At 39.5% G+C, this 18,668-nt stretch overlaps 1 protein-coding gene across 2 annotated transcripts; it reads right to left on the reverse strand.

Annotated features, from left to right (window-relative positions):
• Positions 1-1,126: 1,126 nt before the first annotated feature.
• On the reverse strand, positions 1,127-18,183 carry pitpnb (phosphatidylinositol transfer protein, beta). 2 transcript variants are annotated; one of them, XM_079449029.1, is made up of 12 exons: positions 18,127-18,183; positions 15,162-15,192; positions 12,127-12,272; positions 11,835-11,926; positions 10,550-10,557; positions 8,587-8,661; positions 8,402-8,485; positions 7,182-7,259; positions 6,984-7,094; positions 6,732-6,854; positions 5,179-5,267; positions 1,127-3,226 (listed from the first exon to the last, which is right to left on the reverse strand). In XM_079449029.1, the coding sequence occupies exons 1-11, from the start codon at positions 18,144-18,146 to the stop codon at positions 5,220-5,222; spliced, it is 816 nt and encodes a 271-aa protein (XP_079305155.1). In that variant the 5' UTR covers positions 18,147-18,183; the 3' UTR covers positions 1,127-3,226; positions 5,179-5,219. The 2 variants fall into 2 exon arrangements, with proteins under 2 accessions (XP_079305155.1, XP_079305154.1); XM_079449028.1 differs by lacking the exon at positions 5,179-5,267 and having other exon boundaries at positions 1,138-3,226.
• Between the last annotated feature and the right edge of the window lie 485 nt (positions 18,184-18,668).

Raw genomic sequence — 18,668 nt, forward strand, 5'->3', positions numbered from 1 at the left:
AATATTGATTGATATGCAATTCCTTCAATAGCCTATTCACTTCATCTAGACGTGGGAATATATTATTAGACTTTTTAAATCAAGAGACAAAACGTAATGAAAAATATAAATTATAAGACTTATATAGACAACACTTGCATGTCCTATTGTGCAGCCACACACAAATCTTTCAAACGTTTGTCCTTTATGTGCAGGAACGCTGTAGTAAATATGCAGCAGTTATTAATACATGCATAAGACAGGCCTTCATTTTCAAGCAGAGATAAATTACAGACAGAGATAATGAACACCGATAGAGTTAAAGAACTAGTAATTGTGGTATATATTTTAAAACTCATTGAGCTGGGTCAAATTAATTATCCTTCCAACAAAAGCTTTTTAAATGAACAGCGATTAAGAAATTGGAGAAATATAATCTTACAAACAAGATTGTACTCCACCAAACTACAATAAAATGATACAATCCATTATAACACTTCTACACCATCAAATTATAAAATTCAAGTAGACAAAATACTGCTAGATTTGGCACCTGAATATAAACGAATGGTGAAATAATAAATGGAAAACAAAGAATCTTTGGCCACCATGAAATCGTTTTACCTGCGACTCTTATCGAGGCGGAACAGTGCCATCTGCCGGTGATGACAGGTACATGCACACTTACTAGGGAGAAAGTCAGACTAAACCGAATTTAAGTACATCATGTTATTATGTGACCATAAATCCTTCGTGGCTCAAATTAAAAGAAGTGAAGAAATGAATTAAACTGTCACCAGGCTTCCCAACCTTAACACCAATTTATCTCCATGTGTTTGTGATTACTGGCACAAGGACTTGTAAAACTAATTTTATAGATACTGCACCCGCAAAGAGCAAATTCTAGTGCTTAAATACTTTACCGGAGCGCTAAAGTACAATTTATATACAGAAATTTTCACGACATCCAATCCTGGATATCAAAATTGTGCCATTGTTATTTTTCAGGTTTTCCATGACCGCAGGAACCCGAAATCCTTAGTCCCTGTTGCACTCAGAGAAAAGAAAACATTTCAAGGTAAAACATGAATCCTCAAGTTTCATAGTAAATTGGTAACAGCGCAGTTAAAATAAACGGCAAAAGAAAGGCAGAAAAGTACGACAGGTGTCAAAATTTATTAGATGTACTGTTAATCATTAAACTTTTATAATTCAAAAGCTGCAAAGAAAGAAAATCCCACCATTGTACATTCACTATTTCCCGATTCTCAGAAAAACAAAAGCTTCGCATAATTCCTAAGAAAAACAGTAGATTCTCTGTGTTGTTTACATTGCAATATGTGCTCATTCATTGTATCTGAATCCTCCCATGCCCATCCACATGACCTGCTATCCTAAAAGTCATGTACGCATACAAATGTAAACCATACAGTCTGAAACTCGAGGCGGTATTCTGTACATGCGTGTGTAAGTAAACACAGACATCAGTGCACTGATTGTTCAACAATTATGATTGTGATAACATGAAAACATTGACTGACAGAAGACCCAGGACACATGACATTTTTGATAAAAACAAACTTGGATTCACAAAAATTGATTTCAGAGCTAGCGTCAAAGAACCTGACATCATACGACATGTTAAGTGAACATTTGTGGACCTTATAATGGGAAATGATAAAGACTCCATAAAAAACTCCCAGAGTGCGAAGAACGTCTCAGAAGCCATACATAGAAAGGCTTAAATATATCACAAATGTGCAAGTCCATGTTAACTTTAAACACAATGCGCTGAGATTTTGCTGATATTCAGAATTGCAAAAGCATGTTAAAACAGACATCAGGCACCAGTCTGTCTCCAACAGTGCAAACTTTAGTCGTCCAAATAAACCTACATAATCTTTCAAATAATTGCTAATGCACTGGCCACGACATACGATAAAAACTGAATCAAATTACAATTCTTCCACTGCTGGGGAGCAAAAACTAGAACCAAGAACCGTTCATTTGGTACACTTTAAAAGCTTACAGTCCGGTAACAGAAACATTTTAATAAAGTTAAAACAGCCCTGTGCTTTGGGTTCAACATCAGGCATGACCAATGCAAACGCCAATTTCTTGTTTTATAGGCTGGTTGATGTGAGCTGGTGCAGGTCGGGGAGATGAAGAAGTTAAATTCAAATCTCTTAACTCTGACCTGATATGACACAGTATTATCTACAGATCAAGCGTCATTCAATGCATTTTTAAAGTCGTCTTTTTTTGACAGGCATCTATGCACACATTCATGCGCAAAGCACAGGGTTCCCTTACTTTTTCACATTCATGACTAACGTTGCTGGATAATCGTTTTAAAACTTGTTTTCTAGAGATTGCACTCCGACGAACAGAATAATTTAAATTCCCTATGACTTTCAGGCCTGGAAATCCCAGTGTTCCCTGAAATTTCCAAGTTTTGCAAGAGTGGGAACCCTGAGAGCGTTACAGGTAGATATTAAAGCACTTCACCTGTTTAAGAGCAGCTCTATATAAGCAGCAATGGCTCTGGTAATTAGTCTGGATTCTGGGAAGGTAAACCATGTTCCTTTTAAGAGTCCTGAGAGAGAGCGCTTTGTGTCATGTGAAGGGTCTTTTTGAGAACATGGAGGCCTTCTCGAAAACAGCCATTAACATGCCTGAGCTCATGCAAAGCCCCTGTATTTTCCAACCGTGCAATAGCATGACAATAGCATGATAGGCAGGACTATGCTGATACAACGAATGCAAACGTACAAATCAAACTTTAAACTGAAAGTGCCTTTTCTAGGGAAAAAGACTGAACAGAAAAAAACTAAGATCCGAACAATTCTAAAGAGATAAAAAACATAACGACAAATAATTGGTCCAACGCCTGCCAAATTTTTTCAGAAACAGAATAACACAACCATTCAGAAATACTCTAATATTTCTAAAATTAAAAAGTGGTAATAGTCAGTTTTATAAACCTGCCTGAGATTCTCTCTATGGTTTAGAAAACAGGCAAAATCCCATCCAGCGTGAAGCGTTTTCCACCCTGCGGCAAGCGTGAGTTTCGTTCGATATCACTGATCATTGTGTCATTCTTCAGTCTTGTGGAGGATGGCGCCCCCACTGGCCGGTGTTTGTGGATGCGGTGACGTCTGGTCAAGCGTCGTCGTGGTTGGATTCTTTAGTTGTCTCATTGTTCGTGAGCAGCACTGGTGCCTCGAACCTGACCGGATTTACGAAGCTGAGAGAACAAGAATAATTATTTTTAGCAATGTGTCATACTTTTCACTTTATCATGTGCATTCATTTCTGAAATAAAGGAATATGAATTACATAAAACAATCCTTCTGAAATCTCCTAAACCAGGCATGACAGAAAAGGACACAGCATCTATTTAAACAATCTCTTTCATAATCACAGGTTTGGTCTTAACCATGTGCCAAAAAGATAAGACGCATCCTCATCTAAACTGTATGAACAGAATCTGGGAACCGAATCGTCCATCGGTTTGTAAGAACACAAAATATTACTATATGCTAACATGACTAAATGCTATTGTTTTAAGAAACTGAGGGATGAGTCAAATTATTGTCTGTGTTCACAGATGCTTTCAATACAGCTCAACTTCTATTTGACCTCGAATATTCATTTAATCAGAGTTTTTGTTCTAACAGGCCACAAACACGAGACAATTTATTGGCCTTTCGCTGACTATCTGCTGGAGATCTCAACCTGCGGTTACATCACACTGGTCCAAACCCTTGCTTCAATTGATGCTGGAAACTTGTGTCGTGCCTGGTTACACTGGTAAACAGATACTGTAGCATTTTCATTTTTTCATACACACGCATGCTCGCTCGAATCAAAGAGTCCAGAAACACACATGCACAAAGTAGAAACAGGCTCTGGAAAAATCAACAAACACAAAAAAGGTGATTAGAAACCAAGAACACAGCAAAGAAACAAATGGGGCGATGGAGAGAAATGATGGGAAAAAAGATTTGGGCAGAGACGCCTGGAAAGACCGTCGGAGGAGAGCCTCATCGCTTCCAGATCGTTCCGCGGCGGAGCCAAGTGCAGGGGGAGGGAGAACAACAAGCAAATCCGAAGCGGCTGTGCTCCATTCCGCCTCTCTGAATCTCAATAGACGCAGAATTCCTCTCGAGAAGCAAGTCTATAATTCTATAAAAGAAGTCCATAACTGCTTCAATAAACCACAGAGACGTCGCAAGATGAACAGAAGATTCTGACGACTTTGAATGACATCCAATACATGACACATGGAACGAAACCAAAAATATATAAAAACCTTTACTCGAACAAATTGTTCTTTTTTACTCATCCTCATGTCGTATCAAACCCATCTGACATATAACGTGGAACATAAAGGGCGACGCGAAACCTGAAAGGCCTACAGCATATTTGTAAATGCATCAAAGCGGAGGTGATTTAATCGGAATTATTTCCAAACTGTTCTGCACACAAGCAACCACATGACTTTAAAAGACTTGTGTCATAAGGACCACTATTATCAAGCTTGACAGTCCCTGGTCATAATATGCTTTTGTTGTATGGAAAAGAACAATCCAAAAACTCTGCAGAACATCTCATGTTCCACAAAAGAAAGTCATACAGGGTTTGGAACAACATGAGGGAGAACAAGTTAATGACAGAATTTTCAAACTAGCACAATTTAAATGAAAAATAAGGAGACCCCTGGTGTATGATGGAAATATAGCAGATACTGAAAACATCCCAGCCAGCCTCCAATTTGGAGTAAAGATCAACAGCCGTTGGCCACCGGGCTTCTTTTTAACAGCGAGCCAGTCTATCCCTGCCCAAAAAAGCTCTTTTACCTTTCAACTGCAGCCTAAAACCATTAGATCCATCAGATGAGCCCGTTTCAGGGAGCAACAAACACCCGTTTCTAATTTGCGCTGTTGAGGCACCATTTTCCTCTGGATGGAGCGAACCCTATTGGGCGGTTCAGCCAAGAGTTGGTCTGAAACCACTAACACTGTAACTCGGGTTACATTCATCCAGACGTCAGCTGGAGGGAGAACGGTTAGTTAGTTGTGGTTAGCTGGAACAGAGACAGTGAAGATGGGTGAGTGTGCGACAGCGAGCGTTAAAGTGAACGAGAAAAGAAAGAATGCACGGCGAAAGGGACACCCCTCGTCGGGCGAGACTTACAAAGTCACTCCACCTGTCACGCGTTACTAAAAGGATTTCGGCTACTCCTCGGCCGCGGTCGTTCCTCGTACGGAGCCCTTCTTACGCATCTAGAAACAGAACATGTGGTTAAATGCAACCTAATCACTGGCTGGCGTCCACCTGGAAAACATCAAACCAGCCAATAACAGAACAGGAAACACATATTTCGGTGAATCTTATAAAAATGCAGGACGTATTTCAGTCCAAAATCAACAGGAACAGAAACAAGCTAAATTTTTATAATGTAGAAAAAAATATATATTATTGGTGGGTGAAGCACAGCACTGAGGAACTGAATGGGTTAATGTTGACATCATCATTGGAAACATTCATCATTTCCATAAAAGGGTTGAAAAAAATATGTATACCCTGGAACCTCTTTGTAAAGAGCAGCAAAGCCAAAGTAAATGCGATTCGTCAAGTATTAGTCCAAAAACATACTTTCTGCTTGGCAACTGGATAGAAGCAGTGCAAAAATACAGTTTTTTAAAATATAAGTTTTACTACTTACAGATCCTTTTATGAACGCCAACTTTTACACCGAAGGAAATAACAGATGTTGATGAACCAGTTTAAAGAAAGATTTAACTTATAATATGACTGATAGGTTGACTGCTTAGGAATCACTTTATTGCTCTTGGCCAACTGCAGCTTCAGAATAAAAGTAATAAGCGAGCGCGCCTGCGGGACCTGGAGGAGAGCGCATTGATCGATATTTCTCAGGCACTGAAGAGATTGTGGTTTTTGTTGGCCGTGCACTGAAAGCAATCGCAGAGCGTGTCTGAGTTTGGAAGGGCCGTCGCTGTTGGATCGTCGCACTAACCGAGCTGAGGAAAGAATCTGGGCCAAACGCTATACACTTCAGCTGGGACGCGTTCAACACAAACACGACTGAAAACAGAGAACATGAGCAGGCTGCCAGGAGTGACCGGTGGAAAAACCCAATATAGCTGTTGGGTTATAATCTGTAACCCTTTCAATAATGCCCAGAATCCACTGACTTCTGTTTTGAGGTCTTTAGTCAAGAATGACTCCTGGTGCTAATATCACAGGTACTAAACGTTTTATTCCACATATAAACGCCCAGCGTTACGCAGTAAAACCAAACCAGATGTTCACGTCAGATTGATGTGTGGGCATGCATTGGGCTGAATGTGTCTAGTGTGAATATATTCCTGCGCAGCAGTGCTTTCTGAACAGCACATCACCACCGTTGCTAGAACGTTTGCTTTGAGACTTAAATCCAGTTTAATGTGCGGCAAAAACAATATGTAAACAATGTCACTTTCAAAACACCGGAAAACAATCATTATACTGTTCCATTTGGTGTTGCTAGTGGCACAGAAACGGCACACATTTATGTGCGGTGCGATGACAGAATGCTGTGTGGGCGACCGAATTAAATATGGCGTCAGTGTCAATCAATCAAAATTTGGGTAACAGTGCGTTCGCCAATGAAAGCTGGAATAAAATTCTTAACATGCATTTATTTAAATTCTTTCAAACACTCCACAAGACATTGTTGTTCTGACCTCTTCCAGCTCCCTCTGTGTCTCCTCCTCCATCCGGCGGATGTCCTCCATGGTGAGCTCCACCCAGCTGTCAATCCAACAGAAGAGCTGACGGTGGAAGTTGGTGAAGATTCTTTTCTCTTGCTGCAAATGGAAACGCGGTTACACGAGGTAGAAATGCACACACACAAACGGCCACTCAGCAAGGTTATTGCAAAGCATTGTTGGACAGCATCATGCAAACAGAAACAGGAGTGAGTCCCTTTCTTTTACCTTGTGGATGAAGTTTTCTACTTTGGTTTGAAGGCCCCACCACTTAAACTTGACAGTGACTAGTTTGTACGCACACATACGTGGGACGTCCGGTTTAGCCAACAGCTCTTTCTGTTCAGGCACACAACACAAACGGTTATAAAAGGAAAGGGATTGAACACTGACTATGTCTGAAGATGCACAAAAGAGGCCTCTCACCTTCCAGTCTGGTCCTAAAGGTCCTCTGCCTGTTTTCTCTGAATGAAAGATCTCAGGGTCTTCATGCTGTTTATAGTCCTGAGACACACAGGAACAACATTGTACGAGTCAGGTTTTGCTGTACGGCTGTGAATTCAGATAGGGCACACATTCGCGCTCTACCTTTTAATCTCTGGAACCTCAGCGATGAGTACTGAGAACATATGGTAAAAGGGATTAAGCCCAACCAGATCTGATCCACTTAACTCATTATAGGTACGAAGCACAAACGTGCTCCAGGCCTGAGAACAGCACTCACGACATGTACAGACGGGTGTTTTCAACGTCCATTGATGCATTCTTTCTAGTCAACACACTACTGTACTGAGCACCAGTCAAACTGCTGTATTTATTTCCCCGGCACAATGCCAGAATGAGGTCACATGGAAACCCAGGAGAAGAGCATTTGGATTTATTCAAAGCAGACATCTGACACCGTGTTCGTGTCTTCTGGTGGACAGTACCGGAGGATAACCTGTTTGACCTCGAGGATCAAAATTTCATAGAAGCAACCAAAACCTACAACACCAAGCTAAACAAAAAGACCCTCTTAAACAGCATGTGCCGCAAAACACAACGTGTGGAATTGAGCGTTCAGAGAGTCCTTAGACATTGGTAGCAGATGAACGTGATATAAAAAGCCTTTTTAAGTAAACCAGTGAACCACAAGTAATGTAGGTCTGTTATATATAGACTAATTATATATTAGTGTATATAACAGTGCATATACACTAATGTCACATTATCCGAATGTAGTCTTACATAACAGCAGCACCCAAGAGCTCCACAAAAGGTGGAAGGAAATAACAAATGACCCAACAGATATTTTAGATCAGCCGAATTATGACAATGCTTAAAAGTGAACGAAACATGTTTTCAATGTATTAACAAATAAATAATAATGTCAAAATACCCAATCACTTGTTGCAGTAATAAACTGCCACGCCAGCCATATTAAACCAGACTTGGATGTCAGACTTGGGTCACCAAAGCCTCTAATGTGAACATGCCCTCAAGTATTTGCATCAGACGGCCGAGTTATGCAAATTAAAATAAGGTGCGGCGAAACAACATCAGCTTGATCACTGTATGACTAGCAGAGATTTCAGCAGAGCTCAAGACTCGCTTAAACAAAGCAAGAATTCCTCATGATGTCACAGACTGATGTGAAGTGAACTCACCCCAGGTTCAACTTGAGAGCGATCGGCTATATCAATGTGCACAACCTCCACAGTCTTCCACGTGGTGGGATCCAGTTCGTGTACCTGACAACCACCACAAAATTACATTTGTGAAAATGCTCGTTTGGTGTGGTTACAGTTCAAAACATTACGCTCGGATGACAAAAGACAAACATCTTACTCACATTCTCTAATGAGCCCGTGTCAGGTTTGTGCCATGTTTCGATTTTAATCATGAAGTCATCTTTCATGTATTCATTCTGGGGAAAAGAGAGCGAGATGTTTACATTCGTGAAACTTCATCACAAACAGGAAAACTGACATCACTCTGTTGACCTGCAATGTGTGAAATGCAGAAATATCAGATCTAAAGGAGAGGTGAGAGAGAGAGAGTGTGTCTGACAACAACTTCAGAGCTCCAAACCACGTTTTAAAACGGCTGTCATGCTGAAAGGAACATATTCCTACAGGACAGAAGGTAAACTTGATGTATTCCAAGAAATGTTATTTATTGTGTGCCGAACGAGAACATATCTGATATGCTGCTCCCAGAAAAACAAATAAGCACATTTAACATGTGAAGGTCACGTAACTAAACAAAGGCAAATGATATTTAAAGAACGACAGCACAAACAAAATAGCAACAGATCATGCGTTTGAAATGCCCCTCAGGTTGTGAAACATGAAAAGAACACGTCTACAGTTAATATCATGAACTACCAAGTGTCCAAATACTTTCTAGGGCCACTGTATGTAGTCACACTCCTGACATAAAAAAAAAACACATTTAAACTGCAGGCACTTCACAGTAAACAGTCATGCAGTGGTTGTTTAGTGTACATTAAAGGTGTCATGAATTGAGAAATCAATTTGAACCGGAGCTTTTGTTATATAAAATGTATTCCTATTCAACCGAACATCCTGTTAGTGTAAGAAATAAAGTCGTCCTTGGTACTTTTATTGACGCCAGGCCAGGTCCTGGAGTGTACACAGTCTCAACAGAAGACTACCAACGACTACTTCTCTAGCCCAGCCCACTGGTTCGCGAATGACTTTAGCCACACATGGTACGCACTCCCGCATTTGTGATGATTGACAAACTGGTAACCATAGCAACATATTTTTCGGCTAAATAATCGTTTTGTCCGTCAGTTTAAACTGCACCGCTGATACGCGCCGTGTTGTGTTTGTGCTCGGAAGGCTGCATCACACAATGCTCTTTTGCAGTGTTGCCATTTTCTTTATCAATAAGACCTTTCATGCTTTAGGCTTTTTGATCTGGGGAGTTGCAGATTTTGAGATTTTGGGGTCTTATAATATATGTAAACAATTTACATTTTTAGGTTTGTATTCGTGTTTATTTGCATATTTTTTCTGTTAAGATCTGGCAATTCGTCACTTTAGCGAAGGGCTCTAGCACTCTAGACATTGTGCCACTGTCATATGTGCAAAAGTAAAGATTTATTTCACTGTTATTTTTATTTAAAGCCACCAAGCAGCAAACATTCAACATATTTCTTTTTTCAATTATTATTAGTTTATTTTGTTAAGACGTTCCAGCTCACGTGGGTAAAACATTGAGCGTTTGTTCGCTTCATTTCACCATGTATTCCTTTGTAAACAAGACTCGTGTTAATTCTGGATTTGCAGAAAGACAATGCTGTGAAATCCGTCAATATTGAATCTGACCGGTATCTTATACGAGTTAAAACATATGTAGCCTACAATGCATCACTATTGCTTTGCTAGAGAGATCGTTTTATATGTAACCTACGTGTCTTACAAAGTTTACAGAAGGCTTTAACTAAGCATGTAGCTTGTCAAAAAGAAAAGTATATCACAGGGAGCACTGCTGTCTTTTGGAACTGTTATCCAATAATAGCATTGGGCGTTTACTTCCAAGTCTTCAATGGGGCCCGCCCCTTAAAACTGAGCGTTAAAACCAGGGTGGAAAATAACCTTTAACTTATTGATTTTGATGATTGATGTTTTTTTAAAGTAAAAACCATGTGAATGTCATAAGTAGACCTCAAACAACAGTATAAAATAATAAAAATGGCCAGTTCATGACACCTTTAAGTCATGCAGTGGTTGTTTAGTGTAAATAAAGTCAAAGACAGCACAAGGACAGCTAGTTTTTGTACTTACAGTGACAACTGAAGAGGTATGGAGCGGCATGCAAAAATAAAAGAGAAAAATAATCAGGTGACACATAAAAACATTCCTACTTTAAATATTAAACAAACCAATACAAACAAGTCAAGGTTATAAGGCCTGAAGTAGGGCTGCATGATAAATCATTAATTAACCGCACACAATTAGACGATTTACTACCATTGTTTTTGCGCAGTTCTTCAGTGACGTACAGTTAAATGTTGCTCCGTCGGAAAGCCAGAGGGCGCTCTCCGACAGAAACTCCAAATATGCGCCACACAAAAAGTACAAAACAAAATGTTTGCTGCGTCCAAATCTGCATACTATCTGTCGTAAACAGTATTCGAACATAGAATAAGTATGTCCCAAATCATAGTATGCTGAAATAGGTATTCTCAGTACCCAGATGGTCTACTGTTTCCGGTGAAAATTCGAAGTGTGAATCCATGTACACTTAACGGCTGATGTTACCCACAACTAACCACGAGAGGGCGGAGTTTAGTGACGCTCCACTGCATTAAAAAAATTTAATACAATTTAAGCACCTAAACCTCATAGTGATTTCAGATGGGGCGGCACTTACTACTGATCAAAGAGCCGTGCTTCACGGACAAACACATAATCGTCATAGTTACAATCGACGGATGGATTTACACAATATTTAAAGAAAATCGCGATTAATCGTGCAGCCCTAGCCTGAAGCACACTCAGGTATCTGAATGCAGAAGATTCGGATTCCACAAGCTCTAAAATAACAGACCATTTTATGTGCCGTAAGTACACAAAGGACTTGATGTATAAATGTATTTACGAATATTGGAATATATCAAATACACTGCAAGTAAATATGCAAACACTGTACGGATCTTCATGCGTATGCACATTTCAAGTATTAAATGCAAAGTTGTATACATGAAGCCAATACAAAGTGACTTTATGGTCTCCTACAGCCAATTGAGGAAACAAAATCTGTTGAGTTCATGTTTTTAGATTACTGATATTTATTAGAACAAAGCAATCCATGAACGCATGTTAAACGGGATTGTACACTTTTAATGCGATAGTCGTTGTTAGCGTCTATGTACTTGCAGAGAGATTGTTTCTGACCTTGCTCTTAACAAAACGACACAAACTTCATGAAACATAAAAACATCTCTCACAGTTGTGTACACGTATGTGATTGTGACAATATGAAAAGCCTTACATATAGTCTAATGCACATGTAAGAAAATGTGACATGATGGATTGTGAAGTATGAGCGTGTCCGTGATCCACTCACTAGTGCGGCAGTACGGATAAGCGTTCCAGGCTTTTTCATGGAAAACTAAAGCCCCCTCTGGTGCGATCATCTTCACGAAACCTGGAACTTTACTACACAAACACAGAAAATGCAAAGGAACTACAGCTGTGAACTAAGAGGAAAAGTTGCGACCGCTTTGAGAATAGTGAAATATTTCAATAAACATTATAATGGTTTTTAAAGACATTCACCTGATTGTTTAACAATAAGAGCGAAGTCTAATCCGAGACATGCAGAATAAACCGAAGAAGAACGGCTTTGGCTCACTCACCTCTTTAAGTGATAGATTTTGTGTGTGTATTGTCCCTTCTCTCCATCTTTCTCATACGGTTCGTTCTTCAGCACCTCAATGCCCTCGCCACCACCCGTCTCATTCTTACTGGCCTCAGCCACAGAGAACAGCTGGCCAACCTGATACTGAGGCAAAACACAAGACATGTTTAAGATCTTCTGAAATGTAACATACGTTACACGTCTTATCAGCTCGAATGTTTGCGTGAAGCATCTCTAAAGCTGAATCAAATCTGACCCTATTACATTAGATACAGTACTCGTGTGTCTAAACAACAACAATATTTGTTGTATTGTTTTTTTTTTACAAACATTAGTGCTGAACAGTATATCAAAGTTATCACTAACTTGTTGCAATGGTTTGCTGGTAACAGAAATGATTTTAATATTTTAAAAAGTTATGTGTAGTCAATGTTTTAGGAGACTGGCACGTGAATGGAGGTGATGAAAAATGATCAAATGAGAATGTTAGGTATTAGGTTTTCAATAGATCATTAATTTGACAAACTTCAAGCATATTGTGCTAAAAATGTTATAAATCATTTAATAAAACGGTCAGTTCTGGTCCTTGATTCTGATTGGTTGAGCGGAGATCTAAGCCGTTATAAAATAACCCGATATATAACGGCTGACCGCATTACCTAGAATCACTGCGCCACTCTTGCTACGTACAGCGAAATAATTGTCAAAATGTCCGATTTTGTGAAGAGATTGACATGACAGACAAATAAGACCAATAACAAAGACGACACGCAGAAATTAATGAAAGAGAAATTGAAGACATCAAAAAGTCTAGAAATGAGGTGAATACTCATAAACAGACTATGTGCTCTGTTCGTTGTTTTCAGTCCTGGTGTGCCGGAAAAGTTATTGTAGTGAGGTAGGCGGGACGAGAGTCTGGATGCGAAGCCGATGCGTGAGTGTTTACGAGCGTCAGCTGTACGTGCAACGGTCTCGTATCACGGAGGAGATTATGGAGCATATAAAAGGACGAACGATCGGACTGTCAGTGAGAGAGGAACAGGCCTGGATTTTATGGTGTGGTATTTACGTTTGAGTTATTTATTAATTAAAAGTTAGTTTATGTTCGCCGGTTCCCGTCTCCTTCATTCCCTTTTATGGAACTTTGTTACAGTGGTGCCGAACCCGGGTGGAAGGAGAGAGGACCGGGCCCGGAAATGTTACGTTTGTGTAATGTGTGTTTACGTTTGATTTTATTAATTAAAAGTTTGTTTATGTTCGCCGGTTCCCGTCTCCTTCGTCCCTTTTATGGAACTTTGTTACACGTATGTTTATTGACTTTAAAACAATGTTCATGTATAAAAATAGATATATGTTAATGTTAATAGATAAACACCACAGTCTTTAGGCACATTTTTCATTGTGTTCTGCGTCTGTGTTGCTTGGCAGCCGCACCTGTTTCTGAGGAACTACTTTGTTTGGCGGAAGAATATATTTCTATTAAAATAATTACATAATATTTGTTGTGTTTTATTTCATGAAACTTTACTATGCATACGGATTAACCGTTTTATAAAAGCAATTAGCCCCGCGAAGCCGTGGGTTACAGTGCATTTTATAACAATAAAATTGTTGCATCGTGCCTAACAACGCCCCTTAGCGGTTATAAAATGCACTGTAACCCACGGCTTCTTGGGGCTTATTGCTTTAATAATTCATCAGTCTTTATGTTCTTTTACTGGGTTCTGCAAATATTTGGACTTGGAGATTTGAGGTTTCGGAGGGTCAACAAGGATATTGAATTCCATTAACACTGTACAGTCCTAATGAAAAGGCAGTAGGGTTTTTCTGCTCATGTATTCATTGTTTAGATTAACTATCAGGACATTCTGATTTGAGGTATAATTTACAATTGTCTCTCAACTGAGTTAATAAAGTGTTCTTGATTTCTCTAGACCTACATTTGAACAGCAGTGATGATCGCCTTCAGCAAACTACCACTAATAATATCATAGCCTACTTTCCACAATCAAGTCATGACTGATAAAATCAACTCATGTCCTACATTATTTCCAGCAGAACAGTCCGTTTCATTCAGAAAGACATGATGTGAAATTAGCAATGATTTCAAACAGATCATAATGTTTTGTCTTGAAAATAAATATGCCACACTCTCGAACGGTTCCCTTACTAACAGTTTAAATTAAACTCGCACATAGAAACAAGACCCTATAGATTTGACACACTCAATTTAGTCTCTGGGGTTTTTAACAGAACGTGTGTAATTACAGTACGTCCCCTCCAGCACTTCAGATATGAAGACAAAAGCTTTGCATTGTGTGACTGATCTAAGCCTTACAGCAAAACCAGCGTTACTGAAGGCAAACCGAGAAGTGCAGTGTATATGAACAGTTCATCTAGGCTTTCAAGATATTTATAGTTTAATGTTCATTAAGATATTTAGGGTAAATTTACACTGCACACGAACGTGGCCCAAATCTGGTTTTATTCCCCTTTTTACATGTGACACATTTTCTGAACGACTAAAAACTAAACCAAACCTGACATGTTTCAACTGCCCACCTATGCATGTGGAAATAAACAGCTTTGTATCTGATCTCATGAAATGTGACATCAGTACTGAAGTATATTTTTTATCAATCTAATGTAAATTAAATATCGGCACTCAAACAGGTGTCAATTTGTCTGTAATGTGAATGCGTTAACATACAATACAATTGACATCCACTTAAGTCTTGACTGACGGCAAGAATGCTTTAGAAAAGCAGTTTGTTGTGTGTTGAGCGTGTGCTGTGTACTTATGAATGACCACAGCCGCAAATCCAAAATATCAAGCAATGCCAATCAAGTAAACATCAATGCTGCATGAGATTCAACTGTTCCCTGAGGGCAGATGGGTTTTACATGTGGAATATGATCCGTCTGGTTCTCCGATCAGATACACAGTGTGCCAAAATGGTATAAAACACTCCCTTTTATATGATCATTATTAGATCATTATATTGATGATTAGTAAACAAAAACAGTACTCACTTCTTCCACAGAGCAGGGCAAAACCACACGACTGAGAGAAGAGAAAACACACAATTACAACACAAATCAAAACTCCACATTCAACCACTGACACCATTAATAACATCAAATCTAAATGTGGAAATAAAAGGACAATTTATAAACAAACAATCTGTGAAATATACTTAAAAAGATAAAGGCATAGAGTGTATTTTTTCTTCTTTAACACACTTTATAGGCTTAAAGGGGAAGATCAACCAAAAATCAACTGTGTGATTTTTTACTAACCCACATGATGTTAAACGTGTTTGGAAACCTTCCGGCATCGTCTGAACATAAATGAAGATATTTCGGTGACATCCAAGAGATATCCAGACCTCCTCATAGACATCATGATGTCAGTTTTTGCCAAGGTCCAGAAAAGTACTAAAGACATCATTAAATTGGTCCATCCGCTCATAGTGGCTTTTTTGAAGCGACGAGAATGCTTTATGTGCAAAAAACAAACCAAATTACGGACTTTAATCGATATATTCTCCTCTGTCAGTATATGGTGTGCGTTCACGAGAGTATTTCTTCTTCCTCTTCTTGGACCAGAGCACTTGGATGCATGCGCCGAACGTCGCATGGAGCTTGCCCCTATTGGACGCCGGCGTTCTGACTCACAACGCGGAAGTACAACACTGAAGAAGACCGCAAGCCATAGACTGACAAGACAGAGGAGAATATGTCGATTAAAGTCAGTATTTTGGTTTGCTTTATGTGAGAAAAATATTTTCGTCGCTTTGTCTTTAGTACTTTCTGGACCTTGGCAAAAACTGACCCCATGATGTCTATGAGGAGGCCTGGAAACCCCTCGGATGTCACCTAAACATCTTCATTTGTGCTCCGAAGATGCCGGAAGTTTTCCAAACATGTTAAACGTCATGTGGTTGAGTTACAAAATCACACAAAGTTTATTTTTGTGTGAACTTCCCCTGTAAATATTGATATATCACTGACGGTGGATGACCAATTTGGGATTTTATGCGGTTGTTGTAAAAAAAACAAGAAAACAGGCAATATACACACATAACATAGTTGAAGGATAATCTGACATCATTAAATGATTTTGTTAATTTGTCAAATGACGAATCGTGTCAAAATGGTGGGATACACCTATTCTCAAAGGAAGACGTTTCTGTATTACTCAACATGTCCACAAACCTAAAACTCCCCGAGAAACCTCAAGCGGATGAAATGCTCTGAAAACCGCACCGTGACTCAGACATGTTAAGATCTTACAACACGACGTGTTTTTTCTACATAGTTAACTGCATTACTCAAACGTACTGGCAACAATATCACGGAGACCACAGTGAGTATTTAACCCCGTGTAGTCTAAGGCCGTAGCAAAATCAACCTCCATCCCACAAACAATAAAAGCCTATAACACTGTACACGTACAATAAAATGTATTTGAAGACATAAAGCTATAAGTGTTTCAGATCTACTGGTGCCTCTCATTCGCTGTTAAAGTGACTGCACATCTGTTTATGGTCAACATAAACATGTTTTCACTTTATATGAAGTTTACGCTGTATTTACACTGTCATCATGGGTGTGAAAAGAAAATGAAAACCTGAAAACACACTAGTACCAGTTTGAATCATCTTTAAGTTGGTGTAGAATATTCATCTTTTTCACAGTTTAATCATAATGTAAGACACAGAATTAAAAAGCTTTGTTGTTTATAAGAGGGGTGAAGATGGTATCAGATTATCATCTATACGTGCGGATACTTATGTCTGCAGTTTCACTATCAGACAAAAGAACTGTGGTGTCCTGCCATCCCTATTATAGTTACTATGACAACACAGGCACACCTGTTGCATTGCTGCCTAAAGTTACTCTAAGTGCACAGTGGTTTCTTTCATTTGCATTCAAACCCAACAGCCTTGACATAAAACTATCATTAACAAAACGAAGGGAAACAGATGGATCTGTTCTAAAGAGATACATTTGACAGGATCTGATCTCAGATCAGATCTCTATTGTTTTCATGCATGTCATGTTCTGAACTACAGATGACAAGCTGACCAGATAACTACATCCCACGAAAACAGAAAGACACCACCTGACCGGACAGAAGAATGGACATACATCCTCGAGTCACCTATAATGTTTAAGTTGCATGTTTCAGTGAATGTCTAAAAGAGTCTAAAAATAACCAAGTGAATATAATTAGATTAAGCGGTTAATAAGGCGAAGCAGCGTGTAATGTCAAAGCAGATCGTTTAACACTTTAAATACTTTTTCAGATCATTGTTATGGACAAACTCAACCTGATGTCTGCAACATGTCAAAAAGAAAAACTAGAGGGATAGTGTAACTTACTTAAACAGTAAACACGTATAACTAAATAAATGAGATATAGGTGTTACTCCAAACGAAAGATATTCACCAGGATTCCGAAATTATAACGATATTATCGAAAATGTCCAACTATGTTCCGATCAACAGTTGCCAAACTTTCAAGCGGTTTTACTCTCATAAGCGGTTTCACCTGTAAGAAACGACCTAAACTCCTTCAAAAACGCGAGTTGTTAATATAAATGTGCATCTTCTGTGATAATAAACATGTCGTGGTTTTCCGCAACAATAAAGTGCACAGATTTATCAAAATTACGCTATCTACGGTCTGAGGTAAATCGTTTAATCTTAACAGCTACACGGCTAACAGTAGCGGGGCGCTAACGCGGTCCCAGCGAAAGTGAACGGGCGCTGTTAGCCTAGCACGCTAATGCTACATGCTAACGCAGGGCCTCAAGCGCGAGCCGGCGTCTGCCGAACTTCTCGGAAGCGCGCCCGCACTCGCACACGCGCTCCTTCCCCGCAAATCGTGATTCGAGAACGAAACGGAAGGAACGCGCCGAACGTGAACACAGCGTGGATTACAGATGTTAAGACACAATCACTTAAAAATAAAAGCTGCACTTGTACTCACTATTCCTTGATGTGCACCATCTTCTTTCCACCGGTAGCGGTTGTGCGCGGGCCTGCCGACGTCACGGGTCGGGTGGCGTCTCAAGTCACCTGATGATGACGAGCCCTCTCGGCCTCACGTCAAACGACGGTGATGCGATCGAGTCTGCCAGATGTTTGTATGCTTGTTTATCGAAAAGAGTGTAAACACAAATACAAGAGTTTGGGAGGCAAAGTGGACGAGGGAATTTAGAAAAAGCTGCCTTTACAAACTCTGTTAAAAGTTTGCACACAACACCGTCTTTTGCTATTATATAATGAGACCTGCTGTAATAAGTAAATAACGAAGTCACTACCCATCAACACAAATCTGAGTGCAGGAATTATGGGTTTGAATCCCACAAATGCAAGTAGAGTGGCCACACTGTATGAGTTCTGGTGCATTGTGGGATTGAAGTTGCCATGGACAAAGATGATCTAACAGTGAAGCATGGCACATTTGTGTCATTGTAAACTTGTGTAAGTGCAGTGTCCTATTGCAGAACGGCGCTAAAATAACAGCTG

Source organism: Barbatula barbatula (assembly GCF_947034865.1).
Source record: "Barbatula barbatula genome assembly, chromosome: 24".
NCBI classification, from domain to species: domain Eukaryota; kingdom Metazoa; phylum Chordata; class Actinopteri; order Cypriniformes; family Nemacheilidae; genus Barbatula; species Barbatula barbatula.